The sequence below is a fragment of the Primulina eburnea genome, chromosome 4 (assembly GCF_022965805.1).
Source record: "Primulina eburnea isolate SZY01 chromosome 4, ASM2296580v1, whole genome shotgun sequence".
Lineage (NCBI taxonomy): Eukaryota > Viridiplantae > Streptophyta > Magnoliopsida > Lamiales > Gesneriaceae > Primulina > Primulina eburnea.
In genome coordinates this window covers 1760320-1779822 of record NC_133104.1, presented here as the reverse complement: position 1 = coordinate 1779822, position 19503 = coordinate 1760320, and the positions used below count along the sequence as shown (strand labels likewise).

General features: G+C 31.6%; 2 protein-coding genes across 2 annotated transcripts; one reads left to right on the top strand and one right to left on the bottom strand.

Moving 5' to 3' along the window:
* Positions 1-8090: 8090 nt before the first annotated feature.
* Positions 8091-9418, bottom strand: LOC140830523 (uncharacterized). Its single transcript, XM_073193881.1, has one exon. The coding sequence runs from the start codon at positions 9187-9189 to the stop codon at positions 8251-8253; it is 939 nt and encodes a 312-aa protein (XP_073049982.1). The 5' UTR covers positions 9190-9418; the 3' UTR covers positions 8091-8250.
* Positions 9419-15672: 6254 nt separating this feature from the next.
* Positions 15673-17789, top strand: LOC140829667 (endonuclease 2). The gene is made up of 10 exons (XM_073192970.1): positions 15673-15959; positions 16050-16224; positions 16316-16423; positions 16499-16554; positions 16692-16775; positions 16893-16985; positions 17077-17138; positions 17241-17314; positions 17392-17527; positions 17633-17789. The coding sequence occupies exons 1-9, from the start codon at positions 15852-15854 to the stop codon at positions 17484-17486; spliced, it is 855 nt and encodes a 284-aa protein (XP_073049071.1). The 5' UTR covers positions 15673-15851; the 3' UTR covers positions 17487-17527; positions 17633-17789.
* The last annotated feature ends 1714 nt before the right edge of the window (positions 17790-19503 follow it).

The window sequence follows — 19503 nt, the reverse complement described above, 5'->3', positions numbered from 1 at the left end:
TATTTTGAGTCCCAATCATAGGTTTTGCTTTCCAAATTTGTCACCATTTATACAGCTCATCCAGGATTGGGATTTGTATATATATATATATATATATATATATATATATATATATATATATATATATATATATATATATATATATATATATTATTTAGGTAATCTCCGACCCAAAATTCTATAAAATTCTATTTTTAAGCAACTCTATTTTAAAATAGTATAGTTTCTGATATAATATTAATCTCCAACTCATCTACTTCAAATCTTACTCTAAAAAAAAATATTATCGGAATATTCTTTTTTATTTGATTTATTTAATTTTTTCTTATTATTTATTTAATATTTATATTTTAAATTTAGCAATATAATTAATATTATAAGTTTTGTCGTTTTGATTGACAGATAAGTTTTGACTGATAGATACGTTTAGACTGAATCCATTTAAAATTTTTTAAAAATTATATGATCCATTAATTTTTTTAAACAATATATGATCTTTTTAAAATTTAATTAAATAAAAGATAGGTCGAGCTATTTGTTTGAGTCGAGCTCGACCCACTCTTCAGAGTTCGATCCAGGTGGGTCGAAGCACAAGAGCTCTCTACCCACTCCATTTTTTTTTTTTAAAGATCTCGATCTACTCACTTTTTTTTCCTTTTTTTAAAAAATATATCTAATTATTAAATTAATATAATAATATCATATTATTTATATATTATTACGTAAATAATATTTATAATTTTTAATATAGATATTTATAATAAAAAAACAAAAAAAAATATTTTTTTAAAAAAAGAAAACTCATCTTCACTCTGCGCCAGAGCGTCGCCAAATTTGACGTAGAAGGAAATGGAGATGCTCCCTGTTGGAGGAAACCTCAGGATCAAAATAACGTGATGCAGGGGTTGGAGATGCTTTTATAACTGATAAATTCTGTAATAATAATAATTGGTAAAAAAATCTGTCTTCACAAAGAAGAAAAGCTGCTTTCGAGTGCATGTCTATAAGAATGACCCAACCGCATCGTTTGGCTCAACATGGACATGCCTGAGTGGGTGTCTTAAACAATGTTTTATATTATTTCTGAACCCACACGAACCCAAGTGGATGAGCCACGAGAAATAGATCCCAAAAAGTTATAAAAAGACAAAAATATGGGGAAGAAAGCGAATGAGTGGCATTGGAAGTATCGTGTCGCCAATTATTTTATTTTAAGATATTAGTAATCTACAATGATTCGGTTTATTATTATCAATATTATTTTCAAACTATGATTCTATTTTTGTATAATTTGTCGGAATGCATTATTATTTTATTTTATTTTTTTAAGAAAAAAGAGTTTAAAATTTTGTTGTTCGAAAGTTTTGTTTAGCTTTATGTTGGGTTCTACCTTTACGGAAAAAATCATGGATTTGAATAATCCAAAGGAAAACTACTGTTCGCTATTTCATTTTAATATATGCCTAAAAAATTAAAGAAAAACTGCTTTTCAAGTATTACATTCATATATAACTTAAAAAAACATAAAAAAAAAAATCATTTTTAGTGCTAAACCACGTTTTAGTCAAGAGTTGATCTCATGTGAGACCGTCTCACGGATCTTATATGTGAGACGAGTTAATCATATTCATATTTACAATAAAAAAGTAATATTCTTAGTATAAAAAGTAATACGTTTTCATGGATGACTCAAATAAGAGATCCGTCTCACATATACGACCCGTGAGATTGTCTCACACAAATTTTTGCTTTTAGTCAAATGAATGTTATAAAACCGACCATTGGTTGCAATACTAAAATTGAACATATGACTTAACCATGATGTCGATTATATGATTAAACATTTAATTATATTTTGTAGTATGACAAAATTTAAATACTTTTTAAGCTTAAAAAAATTCAAACATCATATTTCGAAAGTTGCACCAATTTTCATTCCCAACCTTAATGAACTTATAATGTCTTTGTTTGCACGGTGCCGAAGAAGTATTTGTTCTATGAACTCATAAAAGCCTAAACATTGGAAAATTGTTAAATTGCTAGCTATTTCCAAAGGATGCTCAATTTAAAAGCAAAGAGTAGAGACAGAAAAATCAGTGCGCGTGCGGATTCTTTTGGGCGTGATCCTATATATTGCAATTAGCACAATGACTGAGGCTAACACATGTTAGCCTCTCTAATTTGACCAATAATTATTGATTGAGTTGCACGGTATGTCTAGCATAATTATGCATGCTTAAGGCATCTCCAAAATTTATTTTGTTGCAAAATTTAGACTAAAATAGTGTGATTTCTGCACCAAATACATCATTCGTCTCCAAATCATTTACTTCAAATTTTACAACAAAAAGAATATTCCGAGAATATTCTTTTAATTTTATATATATTAATTATTATATTTTATTTAATATATTTTTAATAATGACTAATGTTTTATTATTAAAAATTTTAAATAAAAATATTTAAGTTTATAATTTAATTATATAACATAAATTAATTTATATATAATATGAATTAATATGCGAAATTATTTAAATTGAAAAATAAAAATACAAATTTCTTTCGATTATTGTCTTTGTAATTAAATTATGTGTTTTAAGTTACATTTGTATTTCGATTATATTTTTCAATTTAGTTATGAATTGTATCGTTGTATTAATTTTTTGTATTTGTATTAAATTATATTAATGAAAAATCATAAAAACAAATTAGTTTTTGAATATTAATAATTAACGTAAATATTTTAAAAATCAACATTTATTATTTAATAATTTTTATGATTAAATATTTAATTATTAAAATAATAATCATACTATTATTTAAATAATATTTATAATTTTAAATACAAATATTTATAATAAATATAAATAAAAAAATATGAAAACCCCTGCACCAAGGCTGCGCTATTTTGGTCAAATAGAGATGTCTGGATGAGTAGGTCTCATGTGAGACCGTCTCACGGATCTCAATCTGTGAGACGGGTCAACCCTGCTCATATTCACAATAAAAAGTAATACTCTTAGCATAAAAAAGTAATACTTTTTCATGGATTATCCAAATAAAGATCCGTCTCACAAAATACGACCCGTGAGACCGTCTCACACAAGTTTTTGCCTGTCTGGATTATTTGAAGCTACACCAAAATGGTTTGGTTTAGAATCGAAATTGGTACTTGGTTAATTGGACGAGGGTTTTGTCAATTTAAATCTAGAATGGTTATTCATCCGATATGCATACGAAGAATTACGAACTATTTCTTGATTCAAATTAAACCGAAAATCGATCAAGTTCAAACAAGCTAATAATGGGTTTAGATTCCCTAATATAGTTAAGGGTGGTTCAATACGATATATCGACAATTTTCGCATATATGGTATATCGTACTGAAATTTTTAGGTATGCGAAAAATTATGTGGATATCATATACATAGATGTCGACACAATATCGATATTATACTGTTTATATAGGAAAAAACTAATTGCTGGAAGAAAAATCATTACAATATGGCCACACAAGCTTTATTAAAATATGGTCATTTTAAATGTTTAAAAATATTAAGTAAATGTTTTTAGAAATAAAAAAAATTGAAAGTGGATAAGATATAATAGTTATATAGATAAAATACAAATTTTCTAAAATGTGTTTTTATATTTTTTTATTAAATAAAAATTGAGTATTTCACTATTTTTCTAATTTGATGGGGGTATTTTTAGTACTTCAAAATATTACACCAAAACAAAAGTAATTAGCTCACATGCTTTATAATAATAGAATATTAATAATGATGATAATATATATTATAGATATTATCGATTTATATTTCTTTTTTCCAATTTATTGATTCGATAATATCTTTATTTCGATAAAAATTTTAATTTCTTGACTCGAATTCATGAGGAGCACTGGGCAGATGGTATCAGAAATTTATAAATGTAACTCTACTTAAAATTTAAAGTATGAAATAGAGATTATATTTATTGGGAAATTGCACAACCATCTTATTATTTTGTCTAGAAACCCTAAATAGTCAAATTTTGGTATTTGTCTTATAAATTGGTTTGTTTTTGTTTCCCATAGCTCATGACCAAGAGTAAGTATCTTGTGAGACGGTCTCACGAATCTTTATCTGTGAGACGGATCAACCCTACCAATATTCACAACAAAAAGTAATACATAAAAAGTAATATTTTTTCATGAATGACCCAAATAAGAGATCTGTCTCATAAAATACGATCTGTGAGATCGTATCACACAAATTTTTGTCCATGACCGAAGTTCAAAAATCTCATGGAGTCCATTTCCATGAGATATTTAGACTCGCATCTAAAAGGTTGTTAAGTATTTAACTTCTTTTGAAGCGTAAAAGGATGGGCCTTGGGCTGGGGATTCCAGCTTTTGAGACTATAATTACTTCTTTTAGAAAAGATGATCACAATTAGGGCCCAGCAGCACCCGGTTCGAACAGAACTGATCCAGCTTAAGTTTCAAACAACCAATGAACGTGAAGGGAACTACTTTGAAAGTTCAGACTACTCGAACCAATTCAAGATTTAATCCTAAATAAATAAGGTTTAGTTTGTGGAAGGATTTGATTTTGAGGAATGGATAGAAAGAATGAATTCGAAATGACAATAATCTTATGACTATTTTAAATCTATCATAATTTTATCTATCCAAACGAGTGAAGAAATTTCAAAGCATAGAGTAAGAAAATGAAAATGCTTGAACTACGATGACTAAAGTTTATGAAATTTTTCATTATTGTTTTTGGATGTTTAGTTGTGCTTTCTGCTTATGCCGATTACTCTTTTTTTTTTTTTTTTGAACTCTTGGACTGTTTTTCCCACTCACTGCTCCCATTTCCCGTTACCAGCAAGAAGACACTAGGAAAACTTAAACAATGAGTTTGATATTCCTAGCGATCTCATGGAAATATGATATCAGAGCTAAATTTTAGGGTTGAATTAGGTAAATCTCAATCTTAACATGTTATCAGAGCTCAAGTTTCATTATTATGTGTCGAACTGTCCACAGAGGGCCAATTGTTGTCTTATAAACTTCACGATTTAAATGTCCATTCATGTACGTAAGAGGTGTGTTGTCTCACATCGGCCTTATTAAGTTAATGAGAGTTAGCATATATAAACTTAAATAATCTTCTCGTTTAGCTAATTTTTGGAGTTTAGTTAGATCTAAATCCTAATTTTCAACACGTCTACAACTACTTTATATTATATTCGGATAATATAGTTAAAAAGCACATTCAATTTATTTAAACATACTTGAAGTAGAATTATAAAATCTACGTTACTTCTCAGTAAATTTTGCCGTTTGAAATGCTTTCGAGAGCGTAAAAAATGGAGACAAATATCAGCAAGTTTTTAAAAGTTTTCATTCTAAAAAAAAAAGGTTTTAAAAGTTTTCAAGTAATCCTTTTGGATCCAAAAGAAATCCAATTATTGTCTAATATAAACTTCATTTGTTTTTCCAAATTTAATTTCTATTTCTTACTAGTTCTTGACTTGGTGGAGCAAATGTGAACATAATTGCATCCTTCGCTTTCGTATGTGATAACAAAATAAGAGGTTTAATATGTCATTTTCCTGCAATCTTTTCAACTGTCTGTCTATTCTTTAATAATTGCACGTAAAATTCTTAGGTATACATCATTTTCTTCCCAAATCAAAAGTAAGTGTGTTTAGATTAGATTGTTAGTTGTCTCACGTCAGTTAAATAAAATTTATGAGAGCAGTGTATGTGGATTTGAACAATTATACATATTATTTATATATAAACAAGTAAAATATATATGATATAACCCTATGGAAAATAATCCGAAAAAATATATAAACTAAACGAAACATTTATTAAAAAATTGAATAATTGTACTCTAAATTTGTTATATATATTAAATAAGTAAGCATATTTGTATGTTGGTATCTTTGTAATTTTCAGATAATCTCATTTAAATATTCAAACCAACCCCATGACTAATGACTTTCTTTATACGGACAAATATCAATCACATTTATCTCGTTAAGTAATCATATCTTGTGAATCGCGTGATGAAGTTCACAACCGGTTGGCTTTACACCATATCATAGGTCAAGATTTCATTTCATGGGGAGGAGAAATTAAAAAAAAAATAATAATATTCCGCTTTTATTAGGGTTTCTAGAAGTTCTCAAAGTCTATCATCATTATTAATTTTTAGTACAACTTGTCTATTTTAATTAATAATATTTTTATCGATATATAAACACAAAAACTTATATAAAAAAATTTCATTTATAGTAATACAGATTTTATATTTGAATCATTCATGAAAAATTATTATTTTATATTATAGATATGAACATGATTGATTTGTCTCATAAATAAGAGTAGGTCTCTTATGAGACGGTCTCACGGATCTTTATCTGTGAGACGGGTCAACCCTACCCATATTCACAATAAAAAGTAATACTTGTATCATAAAATGTAATATTTTTTCATGAATGACCCAAATAGATATTCGTCTCACAGAACACGACTCGTGAGATCGTCTCACACAAGTTTTTGTCCATAAATAAATATCAATGATGCTATCTCATAATATATAAATGGTGGTCGAAGAAATTCTTCTTGTTTTTCAATTTTTTCCCCTAAAACTACACCCCGGAAAACCTACTGATTCTTAAAACAACAAAAAGGATATTAAAAGCACAAAATAAAATCAATAATATTTTTAACAACTGAAAAATATTTAACTAAATTGGATAAGATTTTATGAAATCATACAAAGAGTGATCCAATTTACAAATCTAAATAAAATTATTAATGGTTAATCAATAAAAGAAAGATTAGGTCTCTTGTGATACGGTCTCACGAATCTTTATCTGTGAAGGCAAAAACTTGTGTGAGACGGTCTCACGGGTCGTATCTGTGAGACGGATCTCATATTTAGATCACCCATGAAAAAGTACTACTTTTTATGCTAAGAGTATTACTTTTTATTGTGAATATGGGTAGGGTTGACCCGTCTCACAGATTATGATCCGTGAGACGGTCTCACATGAGACCCACTCATCTGTGAAACATGTCAACTCTACGGACATTCACAATAAAAAGTTATACTCTTAGCATAAAAATTAATATTTTTTCACAAATGACCTAAATAAGAGATGCGTATTATAAAATACGATTCATAAGACTATCTCACACTAACTTTTGTATAAAATAAGATAGCGAAAAAACTTTTATTAGGAGCTTTGATTTTGGCACAAGGAGATGTTTGAAAAGAACTCACCACTTTTGCTATTGACGATTTTAGACATCTATAATTTGTTATGGCAAAACAAGACATGTGAAATAAATTATGATTACTTTTATTTTGTCCTCTTCCACTACAATAAAGTTTCGACAACATAGATATTTCAATTAATTTGAATCTAATTTTTGCTAAGAATTATAAGTCTATGCATTTAAACATGGAATCTTGCATTCTCATAGTACTACTGTTGGCCCAAAATAAAAATTTTGGTGTCAAATAATTACCAAAAGTGGTATAATTAATAGTTCATCAAGATTAACAAAAAACCAAAGGTTTTAGATTAGGTCTCATGTGAATCCGTGAGACGGGTCAACCCTACCCATATCCACAATAAAAAGTAATACTCTTAGCATAAAAAGTAATACTTTTTCATGGATTATCCAAATAAAGATCCGTCTCACAAAATACGACCCGTGAGACCGTCTCACACAAATTTTTGCCAAGGTGTTTTAGAGTATGTATTTTGTGAAATCGTCTCACTAATATTTATATGTGAGACATATCCTACCGATATTCACAAAAAAAAGCAATACTCTTATCATAAAAAGTAATACTTTTTCATTGATGACCCAAATAAGAGACACGTCTCACAAAATATGATCCATGAGATCGTCTCACACAAGTTTTTGCTAAAATTTTATGCTAAAATGGCACGCAAAATTGAGATTTGATAACTCATCTATACTTTAAATTTATGATCCAATTTTACAAAACTTGTCCTAATTCAATTGACTAAATAAATCAAGAGACGTAATTAAGTAAAATGGCTAAATAAACTATGGAGAATTAGCTGTTGCAGAATAAAGTAATTGGAATAATTATTTATAAACAACAACTCTCTCCAAATGAAAGCATAATCAAATGGGATTTAAATTGCGACCAAATTATATTATGTATAATTTCGATTTAAGGAAATGAAAATTGCGTGGAGACATGGTTAAGTTGACTTGTCAACCACCACATATTCGTCCTCGATAACAAGGTCGTCGGCGTCCCACCAAGTTTCGCCGTCGGAATCTCCGGTCTTCTCTAACGGCATCCTCACATTTCTAACGTCTCCCACTGTCAAGACCCCGCTGACGTCGTCTCTGACGTATATCTTGCCACCGATGACGGTTGTGGAGGCGGCGGCAACTTTAGCCGCAGGCGATGACCGCCATTCGGCATACAAATCTGGAACCCGACTCCGAACTCTCGTATCGTAGCCTCGCAAAACGACGCCGTCTCCCTTCTCATTCCCCTCCGCCATGAAGACGACCGCCGGGATATTAGAAATCCGGCCCGGGAATCCGTTTGAATCCCGACGCCGATCGAAATCCCAGGTAGAAACCACGTCGTCCGACTCGAAATCATCGAAATCCAGCCCAAAATTGAAGCTTGAGCTCAGACTGTCCCATAGCTTCACAACGTTTTTACCGGAAGTAAAATCCGACCAATCAAACCCGTCGCCGCCGCAGATCCCCCGCCTCAGGTTTCTCAACCGGCATGGATCCTTAACGAAGGAGCCTTCATCAACGCGCTGTTGACCTGAAAACGACGTCGTGGGCCTGGTACATTCTTCTTCTTCTTCTTCCTCCTCTTCTCGCTCATCATCGGAAGAAGATGCCAAGGAGATATCGTCATCCTCACTAATCACAATCTGTTGAAATCGATTTGGAGAAGGTATGATCGTATGCAACCGAAAGAAAATAAGCTTAATTCTCCTGATTATACCGCTAAAAGTGGCCAGAATTGCAAAAATCAAAGCACCCCATTTCCAGAAACTGTACACCCCAAAACCAGGAAGTGCAAAGAAACGAGAAACTGAAGATGGGTTTTGCAGGCAATTCACCCCAGCTTCAAAATTGCTAATCATATTAATCTCTGGAATCTCCATTTCTACAAGATTAGCTTTTAGTACTTCAAGATTTTTTGCCTTTGCAGAGTACAGCTACTATCCAGATGAATTATGTGATTTGAAGAACTGTATGTGGTTGATGCAGTGTCGATAATTATGATAGAGAGAAGATTGGAGGAGGAGAATTCAGGAGATGTGGATGTGGTGCAAGTAATTAATAGTGGTATTTGCTGATGTCAACGAGGGCAGGAGGAGGGTGGTCTCCTTTTTGTAAAATCACGGGGAGGGTTCAGACTCGCTTAAATGGATCACAAGCGGGTCTGGATCCCGAATTTAGCACCCGCATATATATACAAATAAATAAACATATATTATTATTATTATTATTAATATAATTATAATTTTGTCATATTTAATCATAATTTTATTTTATAATATTTTAAAGTTGAAATAAATATATATAATATGAAATATTATTAATATAAATTCCAAAAATAAATTTAGTGATTAATAATTTTTAATTTTTTTATTTTATATTTGAGAAAAAATAAATTTAACAGGTCCACGGTCCAACCTAGATTGGTCCCGTCGGGTTCACATGACAGGTTATGTCCCGGGTTTGTCCAAACAATTAGTTATCATATCTAGTACGGTTCGTTCGATCCTGGGTGTGGGGTAGTGCCCACACCTCATATGAATGATTGAGATTTCACTTTATGAGAAAAAAAAATTTAAAAAAAAATTTGAGCCAGAAAAAATTCCGGCCCTTAGATGTATCCTGCAGGGGTAGGATGGAATAATCCATCTAGTACCCTGAGATTTCGGTCTACTTGTAAAGATGAAGTCCTCATGTTCAAATACTTTTGAGTTGTTTGGGTTCCGGCAGATAAATTTCTGCACACTCCCATCCTATTATAAAAAGAAAAAGACTAGGGTCGAAAGGAACTCATTGACCAACATTTTGCTATCCATGTTCAGATTAGACTCCAGCATTATTTGAATTGTATTTGTTATATGTAAAATATAAAAATATTATGGAAAAATATATCGTAATTGACACAGATGACAGCCCCAGCCCAGGCAGGAGATTCCGGCCGCCTCATACACGACTCAGCAATACAGTCCAAATTTGCGCGGGATTTTCTTCATGCAACTACCTACCATTCATTTTCCGACACGTGGTAATAATTGATTGCTTGTGGGACACTGTTACATTTTTTTGGGGGGGTCAAGTTCGGTAGTTTTATAGCCTTTCGAATATTTTTTTTAAGGTTCTAAAAAAAGAAGAAAAGATGCCTTTTTTAAGGACATAATAATTGTGTTCTATAATTAATTTAGTTAATCTTCAAAATTGTCTCCATCATCGAACCGGAATTAGAAAATTATTACCAAAAGAGTTTGTATTAATTCTTAATGTATATAAATATTAAATTAATTAAGATTCCTATACTATTTTCTCTTTATTAACTAATTAATAATAAACATGGCAGTCTATTTATGTAAGATCAGATGGAGCATACGAGGATAATTTTCTAAAAAAACATTTAAAGCCATCTCTAACCCAAAAATATATTTTGGTGAAAATTTTACACTAAAATAGTATGATTTATGCACCAAATACAACGTCCATCTCCAACTCATTTACTTCAAATCTTACGCTAAAAAATATATTCTTAGAATATTCCTTTTATTTGATATAAATTATTCTGTTTAGCATAATAATATAAATTTAACAAGATTAATATTATAATTATCATTATATTTAATATTATATGTAATAAGAATTAATTATTATAATGGAAATCAATTTCTATCCTACCCCCAACTCTAGTAAAATAAAATAGATTATTATCTAAAATACAATTAATAAATATTTATCATAATAATTAAAAACCAAAATACAATTAAAAAATTAAAAATTAAAAAATAAATTGCTCTACGCCAAATTGGGGCTGCGCCAAATTGCCAAAACAGCGCAGCCCCTGTGCGAGAGAAATCTCTGTGCTATTTTAGTGTTTCACGCTAAAATAGTGTAAAGTTGGAGATGCTCTTTTATCTTATGGATACCGACTTATGTGTCATTTGGTAACAAATAAAAATACTAGTTCTCTAAAGAAAACAATAATTTATTTATATATACTTTATATTTATCAAATCACAACCCTTTATTGATTACAATAAAAAAATTTGAAAAAATTATTTATTATATTGTAAATGCAGGAACAATATTTTCAGAAACTGTCAATTTCAGGGCATTGTCTTGTTCGTTATGTTGACAGTTTATGTGTGTATTTAAAGCATTTTTGGTCAACCCATGCTATATAATAATAATAACAACATATGTAAATGTTAATATATGTGTGTGTATATATATGGATTTAGACGTACCACGTTTAGTTTACTATTTCCACACTCAACTTTTTTGAAATTATGCGGTGGAGTCCATATCCTATTTCATTCAAATCCACACAATCGATCTATCTATATTACACCACAAGTTGTCGTTTTACCAAAAAATTAGGGTTCTTGGTAATTGGCATTCTCTTTGTGCCCGATACCTTTATATTTAGATAAAATCTTGTGTGAGACGATTTCACGGGTCAAATTTGTGAGACGGATCTTTTATTTGGATTATTAATGAAAAAATATAATTTTTTATGCCAAGAGTATTACTTTTTATTGTGAATATGAGTATGATTGATTCGTTTCACATATTAATATCCGTGAAACGGTCTCACACGAGGACCACTCTTATATTTATGCATATGTCCATTCACATCACAAATAAATGCGAACTTGTGATCTTTGGTGAACCCATAAATTTAAATTTAATATTGTGAATTCTCTTTTTTGATTTTGTTCGTATATAAATTATTTATTCGAAATTAGATATATGAAACCGTGTTTCTTTGTGGTTTTTTTAGATTTAATTACTAAAAATTTGTGCGATTTTTCAATGTTCGATAGGGTAGGATAAAGAACAAGTAAAAATTGATGTAATTCAATAAAATACGACCACTATTCATAATTATTAGCAATTATATCTCAACATTTGACCAAGGAACCGAGTAATTTGTCAATATGATGCGGGAGCCAGAATTTTCTCACCTCGTGAAGGCTATAAGAATTTGACATTGCTATGTTTTGATAAATTTGAAAACGAGGCGTAAAGAATATGAGTTATCTCGATCTTGTGTTCTTTTCAAGGTTTTTTTTTTTTTTTTTTTTTTGAGTTTTTTATGAGGCCTTCTCTTTCATCGACATTCACGTGTGCTGTCACTCATAGAATATCAAACTCTCCAAGAGTTATTTATTTCGTCTACCCCGACACTCGAAACCAAGACCTTCAGAGATAAAGTATATAGATTTCTAGAGTGTTGGTACCAATTGAGCCGGTAACCCAATTGATACCAACACAATAAGTACTTAAACCTGGTTGTTTTGAGTTTGGGTGTTGTGGGGAGACGAAATAGATCACTTTCTATTGATGAGATATTCTATGAGTGCTGATGCATGATAATGGACTACAGCTCATGCTCGATCAATTTACGATCCATGATCAGTAGTGATGTATGAGTATATAAGTTGAGACTCATGTTGAGTCAGCCTACGACTCATGATCATTACATATATTATTTCAAATGTCGAGTTTATAATAAGTAATTCATGCAAAAATAATGCTTAGCTGGTATGATTCAAAACTAATACAAACCCTCTAATGTTATATTGTATATACCTATACGAAAATGGTGAAATCTCCTACTATATATTAAGGGTGATATACTTGCACAAATGCAAAACATTCGAATTTTCTCTATACTTCATTCAAAATGCAAGATTAACATTTAAAAAGATATCAAGGAATTTAGTCATATTTTCTATATTAATTATAGCATTGAGAGAATAATATTTATTACCTTTTTCTATATAATAGTATGAAACAAAATATAATTATGCACTTATTATTAGCTTCTTAGTTTATTCACATGATTTTTCTTTTAATAATTTTCTTGTTATGTTTTTCTTATAGAATTACCATTTAGGTAATAACCACTAATTTGAATTTAAAATTTATGTAACATCCCAATTTATATTAACGAGGAATAAAATATATTATATCGAGAAAAATTATATAATAATCATATTTATTCGTATAATTGCGTATTGAAGGAATGACGATAACATTTAAAGCTGGTCCACGTCGTTGGTGACGAGATAATCCTTTCATTTACGTCACGACATATGAAATTAAAGTCACCCGTAGGGGTGGCATACATCATATATATATATATATATATATATATATATATATATATATATATATATATATATATATATATATATATATACATATATATATATATATTTATTGATTATTTAAATATATAATTAAGATAAATTATGATGTTAAACCAAGAATAAAAAACTCAAACAATTCCTTATTAATTATGTTATTAAGAAATATTATATAACAAATATATTGATTTGAGTTAAAATAATACTTTTTATGTTAAAATATATTATGTAGTATATGCTTATTTAAATGAAAAATATTATAAACCTGAGCGGATCCGTAGCACAAAAACTTACTCAAGTCATAATTAATAACTTCCCCAATTTCTAAGGAAACCTAGATCAAAATAGGTTTTGAAAAGAAAGCCACGTAGTGCTATTAAATTATTACTAGGTATAAATACGCGTATTAAATTTATAGTTTTTAAAATATATTTTTTAGTATATTACAAATACACATCACATGTATGACAAAATTTATGTGAGACGGTCTCACAGGTCGTATTTTGTGAGATGAACAGGGGCGGAGCTTATTAAGGCCCAGTGTGGGCAGCAGCCCACACTGGGCCCAAAAAAAATAATATTTATAAATGTGGGCCAAAAATAATGAATAGTGTTTATTAATATAAGTGGGCCAATTTTTTTTAAAAGCCTTCTACGCTTTGGAAATAAAATTAATAGGGTCTATAAATATAAGTGGGCCAATTCCTCTTCCGTTCATTGCAAAAAAGACCGCTGTGGTGATAAGTTACAGCATATCATAGCCTACACTGAATCATAGCCTACACTGATTCAAAATTCTAGCTCCGCCCCTGGAGATGAATATCTTATTTGAGTCATTCATGAAAAATATTACTTTTTATTGTGAATATCGGTAAAATTGACCCATCTCACATATAAAAATTCGCGAGACGGTACCAGAGACCTACTTCACATTTGTCAGACAAAAGGTAAGAAATAAACATTTGGCTGCTCAAATGTTAATGATTCTCACGTTCTATAATTGCACTTTTCTCTTGGGCTAAATGAAGAACTGTTATGGACCAATGAAGCTCAATAAAAGTCGGGTCGATAAGGCCTGTTCACAACACATAGGCCCGGCCCAAGTCACTCAATTTGGGCCCAATCAAAACACATGAAATAAACTTGTGTAGTCATACCAACTCAATTTTTGTCTGCAATTATGGGAAAAAAACATTGGTCTAAAATCAGTGGTGGTGTTACATAAACTCGCGATTCAAGATTAAAATCTCATATTAAAGAAATATATTTCCTACTTACATTTTTACGAGTGAATACATCCTCCACTGAGAGTAATTATTTTAATATCTCAACATAATCAGATCATGTAGATCCATCGTATTTTAACGATATTTGACATTGTTCGTTGAGGATCGAAGATCTAAAATTTACATAATTGGATAGAGACGCTTGTGATGTAATAGAGAATAATATCATTTTATTGTCTAACGTTAAAACCTTTTATGGAATACTATTTTTGCGATTAAAGATTGGCTTTGATCACGGGATAGGACAACAACATATTATATATATACATACATATATATATACATATATATATATATATATATATATATATATATAATTTTGATATCCTGCACATCTACCGTACACACTTTTGTGAGCACCGATACGGTGTCACTCATCTATTGGATGTGATGAAATATAGAAAAATTATACATCGAATGGTCCCGGTATATATATATATATATATATATATATATATATATATATATATATATATATATATATCCCAGTTTCTTACCTGTAAAGGCACGTTTCCTTACATGCCATTTTCATGAAGAAGAGACCGTAACTTTAGCAGTTTTCGGAACTAACGTTAACGTAAAAGGCTATCCAATGAATCAAGGTTGTGTTTTGAACTGAAATTGTTTTATTGTTTAAAATGAAATAATATAATAATTTATAAATTATTTATTTTGTATATTACTAAAACAAAATAGATAAATTTCAAATTATATTATTATTGGAAGAATTTGAAATTCATTACAAGTAATGTCAAATACTATATAAACATGTGAAAAATAAATTTAAATTTAATGGTTTTACTTATCTAAACAACAAAAATACGTTTTAAATATATAGATTTGAAATCAATCAATTCAAACGTAACTTAAAATAATTGTTTATCAAATCACAAGAATCAGGACAAAAACAATGTTATATAAATTGAGAAGGCCCACATTTCCGCATCCTATTAAAGGACATTAACTAAAAGTTCCATTCTTTTCAAAAAAAATTCTAATTGGATTAATGATTCTTTCCCTATGTTCATATTATAAAATCAATGCCATAATAAAAGTTTTGGCATCATATCAATTATTCTCATTCACTTTCACAATTCTCACAACGTTAGAGAAACGAAAATGAGGTCCAAAATTCAAATTCTACCACTCATGGCTCTACTTATCTGTATTCCAGTAGCCAATGGATGGGGAATCGATGGCCATCTCATTATTTGCAGAATTGCTCAGGTTTCACCTGAAACTACATTGGGTCTGCGCCTGTTTAAGGTTTTCATTTCTTGAAACGTGTTTTTTTTATGGGTTTCCCATCGTTTGCAGCCGAGGCTAAGCGAGGCAGCAGCGGATGCAGTGTCGCAGCTTTTGCCGGACTATGCCGGTGGTGATCTTGGTAGCATGTGCTCGTGGGCGGATCGTGTAAAATTTCGGTATCACTGGTCGTCAGCTCTGCATTACATCGACACTCCCGATAATCTATGCACATATCAATACAAAAGTGGGTCTAAATATAAAATCTTGCCTAGTTTTCATGTTTCTTATCTTCCTTAAATCGAACGTTAAATCAATGTTCTAATGTTACAACGCAGGGGATTGCAAAGACGCAGATGGCATACAGGACAGATGTGTGTCCGGAGCAATAAAAAATTACACCAACCAGCTTCTAAGCTATCGCGGTCTCAGTGCTGCTTCTCAATGTAATGTATCAGTTTCTTGAACGATATTTGTATTATCATGCCTAAAACTTAAATAATTAGTGGAGCAATTATCAGATAATCTCACAGAAGCACTTCTCTTCCTATCTCATTTCATGGGAGATATCCATCAGGTACTAATATTTTCAATATGTCTTCTTCTAGTTATGATAAATTGAAACCCGTCTTTGTCATCACATTATATGAAAAATCTTGTCCAAGAATTTTGTATCAAAATCCGTTTATTAAGCATAAAAGTGCATTAATGCAGCCTCTACACGTTGGATTTACTTCAGACAGAGGAGGAAACACCATTGATGTCCATTGGTACAGACGAAAAGCAGTTCTCCATCATGTGAGTTTTCTTAGCATCTAGACATCCGCAAGTATGTTAAATACTATGTATCACAACATGCTTGTACATCTATGCTCAAGTATTTCTCTAAATTATATCCAATGATCGATGCTGCAGGTATGGGATGTCAACATCATCGAGACAGCCGAAGAGAGGTTTTACGATTCTAGTGTGGATGAACTCGTCGATACGCTCCAAAAGAACATAACAGTATATACATATACACCTATCTTATTTGATTCAATCGAATTCGCTTCACCGCGCGTGTTCATAACTATCATGAAATATATATGCTTTACAGACTGTGTGGTCGAACCAAGCAAAGGCATGGGCAGCTTGCACCAACACTGCTTGCCCTGATGTGTAAGAATATTGCATATATCATCTAACTCAAGTATTACTGTTTTTAATCTCACGGTAATTAGAATAATGTAAATTTACATATGTTATATTGGTAAAAACTAGATATGCATCGGAAGGAATTAAAGCAGCTTGCGACTGGGCATACAAAGGAGTCAGTGAAGATTCAGTACTTGAAGGTACATTTCATCTTTTGTTTCATGACTTCCACCAGCTGATTCCTCGAGTCGACACTGAACGTATTTGCCTTCGGCAGATGATTACTTCGTCTCGCGTAATCCGGTGGTCAATCTCCGACTGGCGCAAGGTGGAGTCCGGTTGGCCGCCACGCTTAACCGTATATTTGGATGACGGTTCAGATAAAGTTAAACTCATGCGACTTAAACCAGCAGGTAGTATTGAATGCACAGTAGATGACTAAACTGCCATGCTACAAAATTTTATGGTTTGCCAGTTTGTACAAAATGAACAAAATCGTTATTTGTCTGTGTCATCAGAAAGGGATATGTCTAACCTATGGAGTCTACACTGGTCCGATCAAGCACGAGTTTTCAGCGATGGATTCTCTTATCTTGGGAAAATAGCAATGTTAGTCATGTAATTTGGCCTATTCGTATCAAATAAATAAAGGCAATTAATGGAATATTTACTTAAAAGAAAATTTAATTCTTGATGAAGAGATCGTACGTAATTAATTATCACCCCCAACATTACAGCCATCCCCATTGTCTGAAAATCAAATTGCTAGTTATATTATTCAAATACGAAGAATAATAAAAAATTATATCTACGAAAGATGAACAAATCTACCTTGTAACAACACCCTGGAACGAGATCTTGCAAGCACCTCAGCTTTTCATTTATTTTCTCTATTCTTAACTGGTTGGTTCATTAAAAAAGCAAGAAAAATTTTCTAATCACAAATCATTAGTTTTCATAGTGAATATCGATCGAGTAATTTATTTCATGACACCATCAGCATGTCAACAATATTTGTTTCGATTATCAAATGTCGGGATCAACGTCGAAAAAGAAACTAAAATTTAAAGAATAAGCATATGTTTAACCTGTAATAAATCGACATACAGTGAAAAATACGTACCCTTTCAGTTTCAGTGGCCTGCCCTCTCTTTGCTACATGAACTACTTCTCTTGGCTTCTCTACGAATTCTCTATCACTGGTTCTTTTCCTCTTCTTCCCCCCATAGTTCTGCCAAAAAACACAGGAAAAACAAATAAATAGATCAATCTAAAAACATTATCTTTATGAGTAAGGGTTCAAAAAATTTCGTAAAAGAGAAAGAAAGAGCCCTAGCTAGCTCTATTCGATTAACCTTGTTGGGTGGTGTTGCAATATCTATTCTAGAAACCGAAGAAGTCGAGCTAACCAAGTTGAAGTTTACGTTGTTGCATCCGTGGCTCGATGGGAAGAAATTGGATGATAAATGAGGAACTGGAAGGCTAGGCTCTATTGACCTTGAAATATCGTCTTTAAAAATAGTAGGAAGTTGAGGTTCATGGTGATCGGAAAACACGTTGTTGGAGAAGGGCATGATCCCTTGTGTATTTGTATTGAAACTTTGTACTGAAACCAAGTTATGATGGAACAGTTCCATGTTGGAATTAATGTGTGGGAGAGAAGGTTTAGGGTTTTTTAAGCCTATATTGATCTGATACCCCGATATGTCCCGGGCAGTGGATCCCGGGAATGCTCGGGTCATGGGTCAGGCCCATGAGCGATGCCCGGGTCAGGAAAGCCCATCTCCCGAGTGGATTGATTAGGGACATAGCACCAGATTTCTGGTATAACTCTCTCTTCTGACATCTCGAAGCGAGGGAAGCATTTAATGACGTTGACTTAATGAGATACACGCGGCCGACCTGGTAACATTAATGGGTGACTGGACAGATGGGATATGGCTGGTATATGATTTGACATGTCAGAACAATAGGGTATAATCAGCCGCCCTAGTATATTTAATGCGCACGTCCCAAAAAACGAGGTCATCATTATTTCCTCCACTATAAATACCAGGTTTTGCATTTATTCCTTCATTCAGATATTAATGAACATTTAATACACTCATTTATTGCACACCAATATCACAGCCATCACTTGGCTACGTTAGTTCTATCGCTTGAGTACCCTGCTGACTTAAGCATCGGAGTGGTCACGCCGGGGACCCCCTCCGGCGCCCATTCACGTGGTTGTTTTTCTTATTGGCAGATCTTTCAAAGGCAAACGAAGAATCTTCCTTCCAGTTCGCCGTCTTAGCTCATATTTCTTCCCGTATTCTTGATAGCTTACCCGGTAGAGTTCCCGACCCGACTCCACCGTTCGACCCGGGTGGCATCATTGGCGCCGTCT

Excerpts from the sequence above, each read along its gene's own strand:
- LOC140829667 (XM_073192970.1), top strand. The coding sequence starts at position 15,852 with ATGAGGTCCAAAATTCAAATTCTACCACTCATGGCTCTACTTATCTGT. Across the intron at positions 16,555-16,691 it reads TCATGGGAGATATCCATCAG|CCTCTACACGTTGGATTTAC; the intron begins GTACTAATATTT and ends GCATTAATGCAG. Across the intron at positions 16,776-16,892 it reads GAAAAGCAGTTCTCCATCAT|GTATGGGATGTCAACATCAT; the intron begins GTGAGTTTTCTT and ends TCGATGCTGCAG.
- LOC140830523 (XM_073193881.1), bottom strand. The coding sequence starts at position 9,189 with ATGGAGATTCCAGAGATTAATATGATTAGCAATTTTGAAGCTGGGGTG.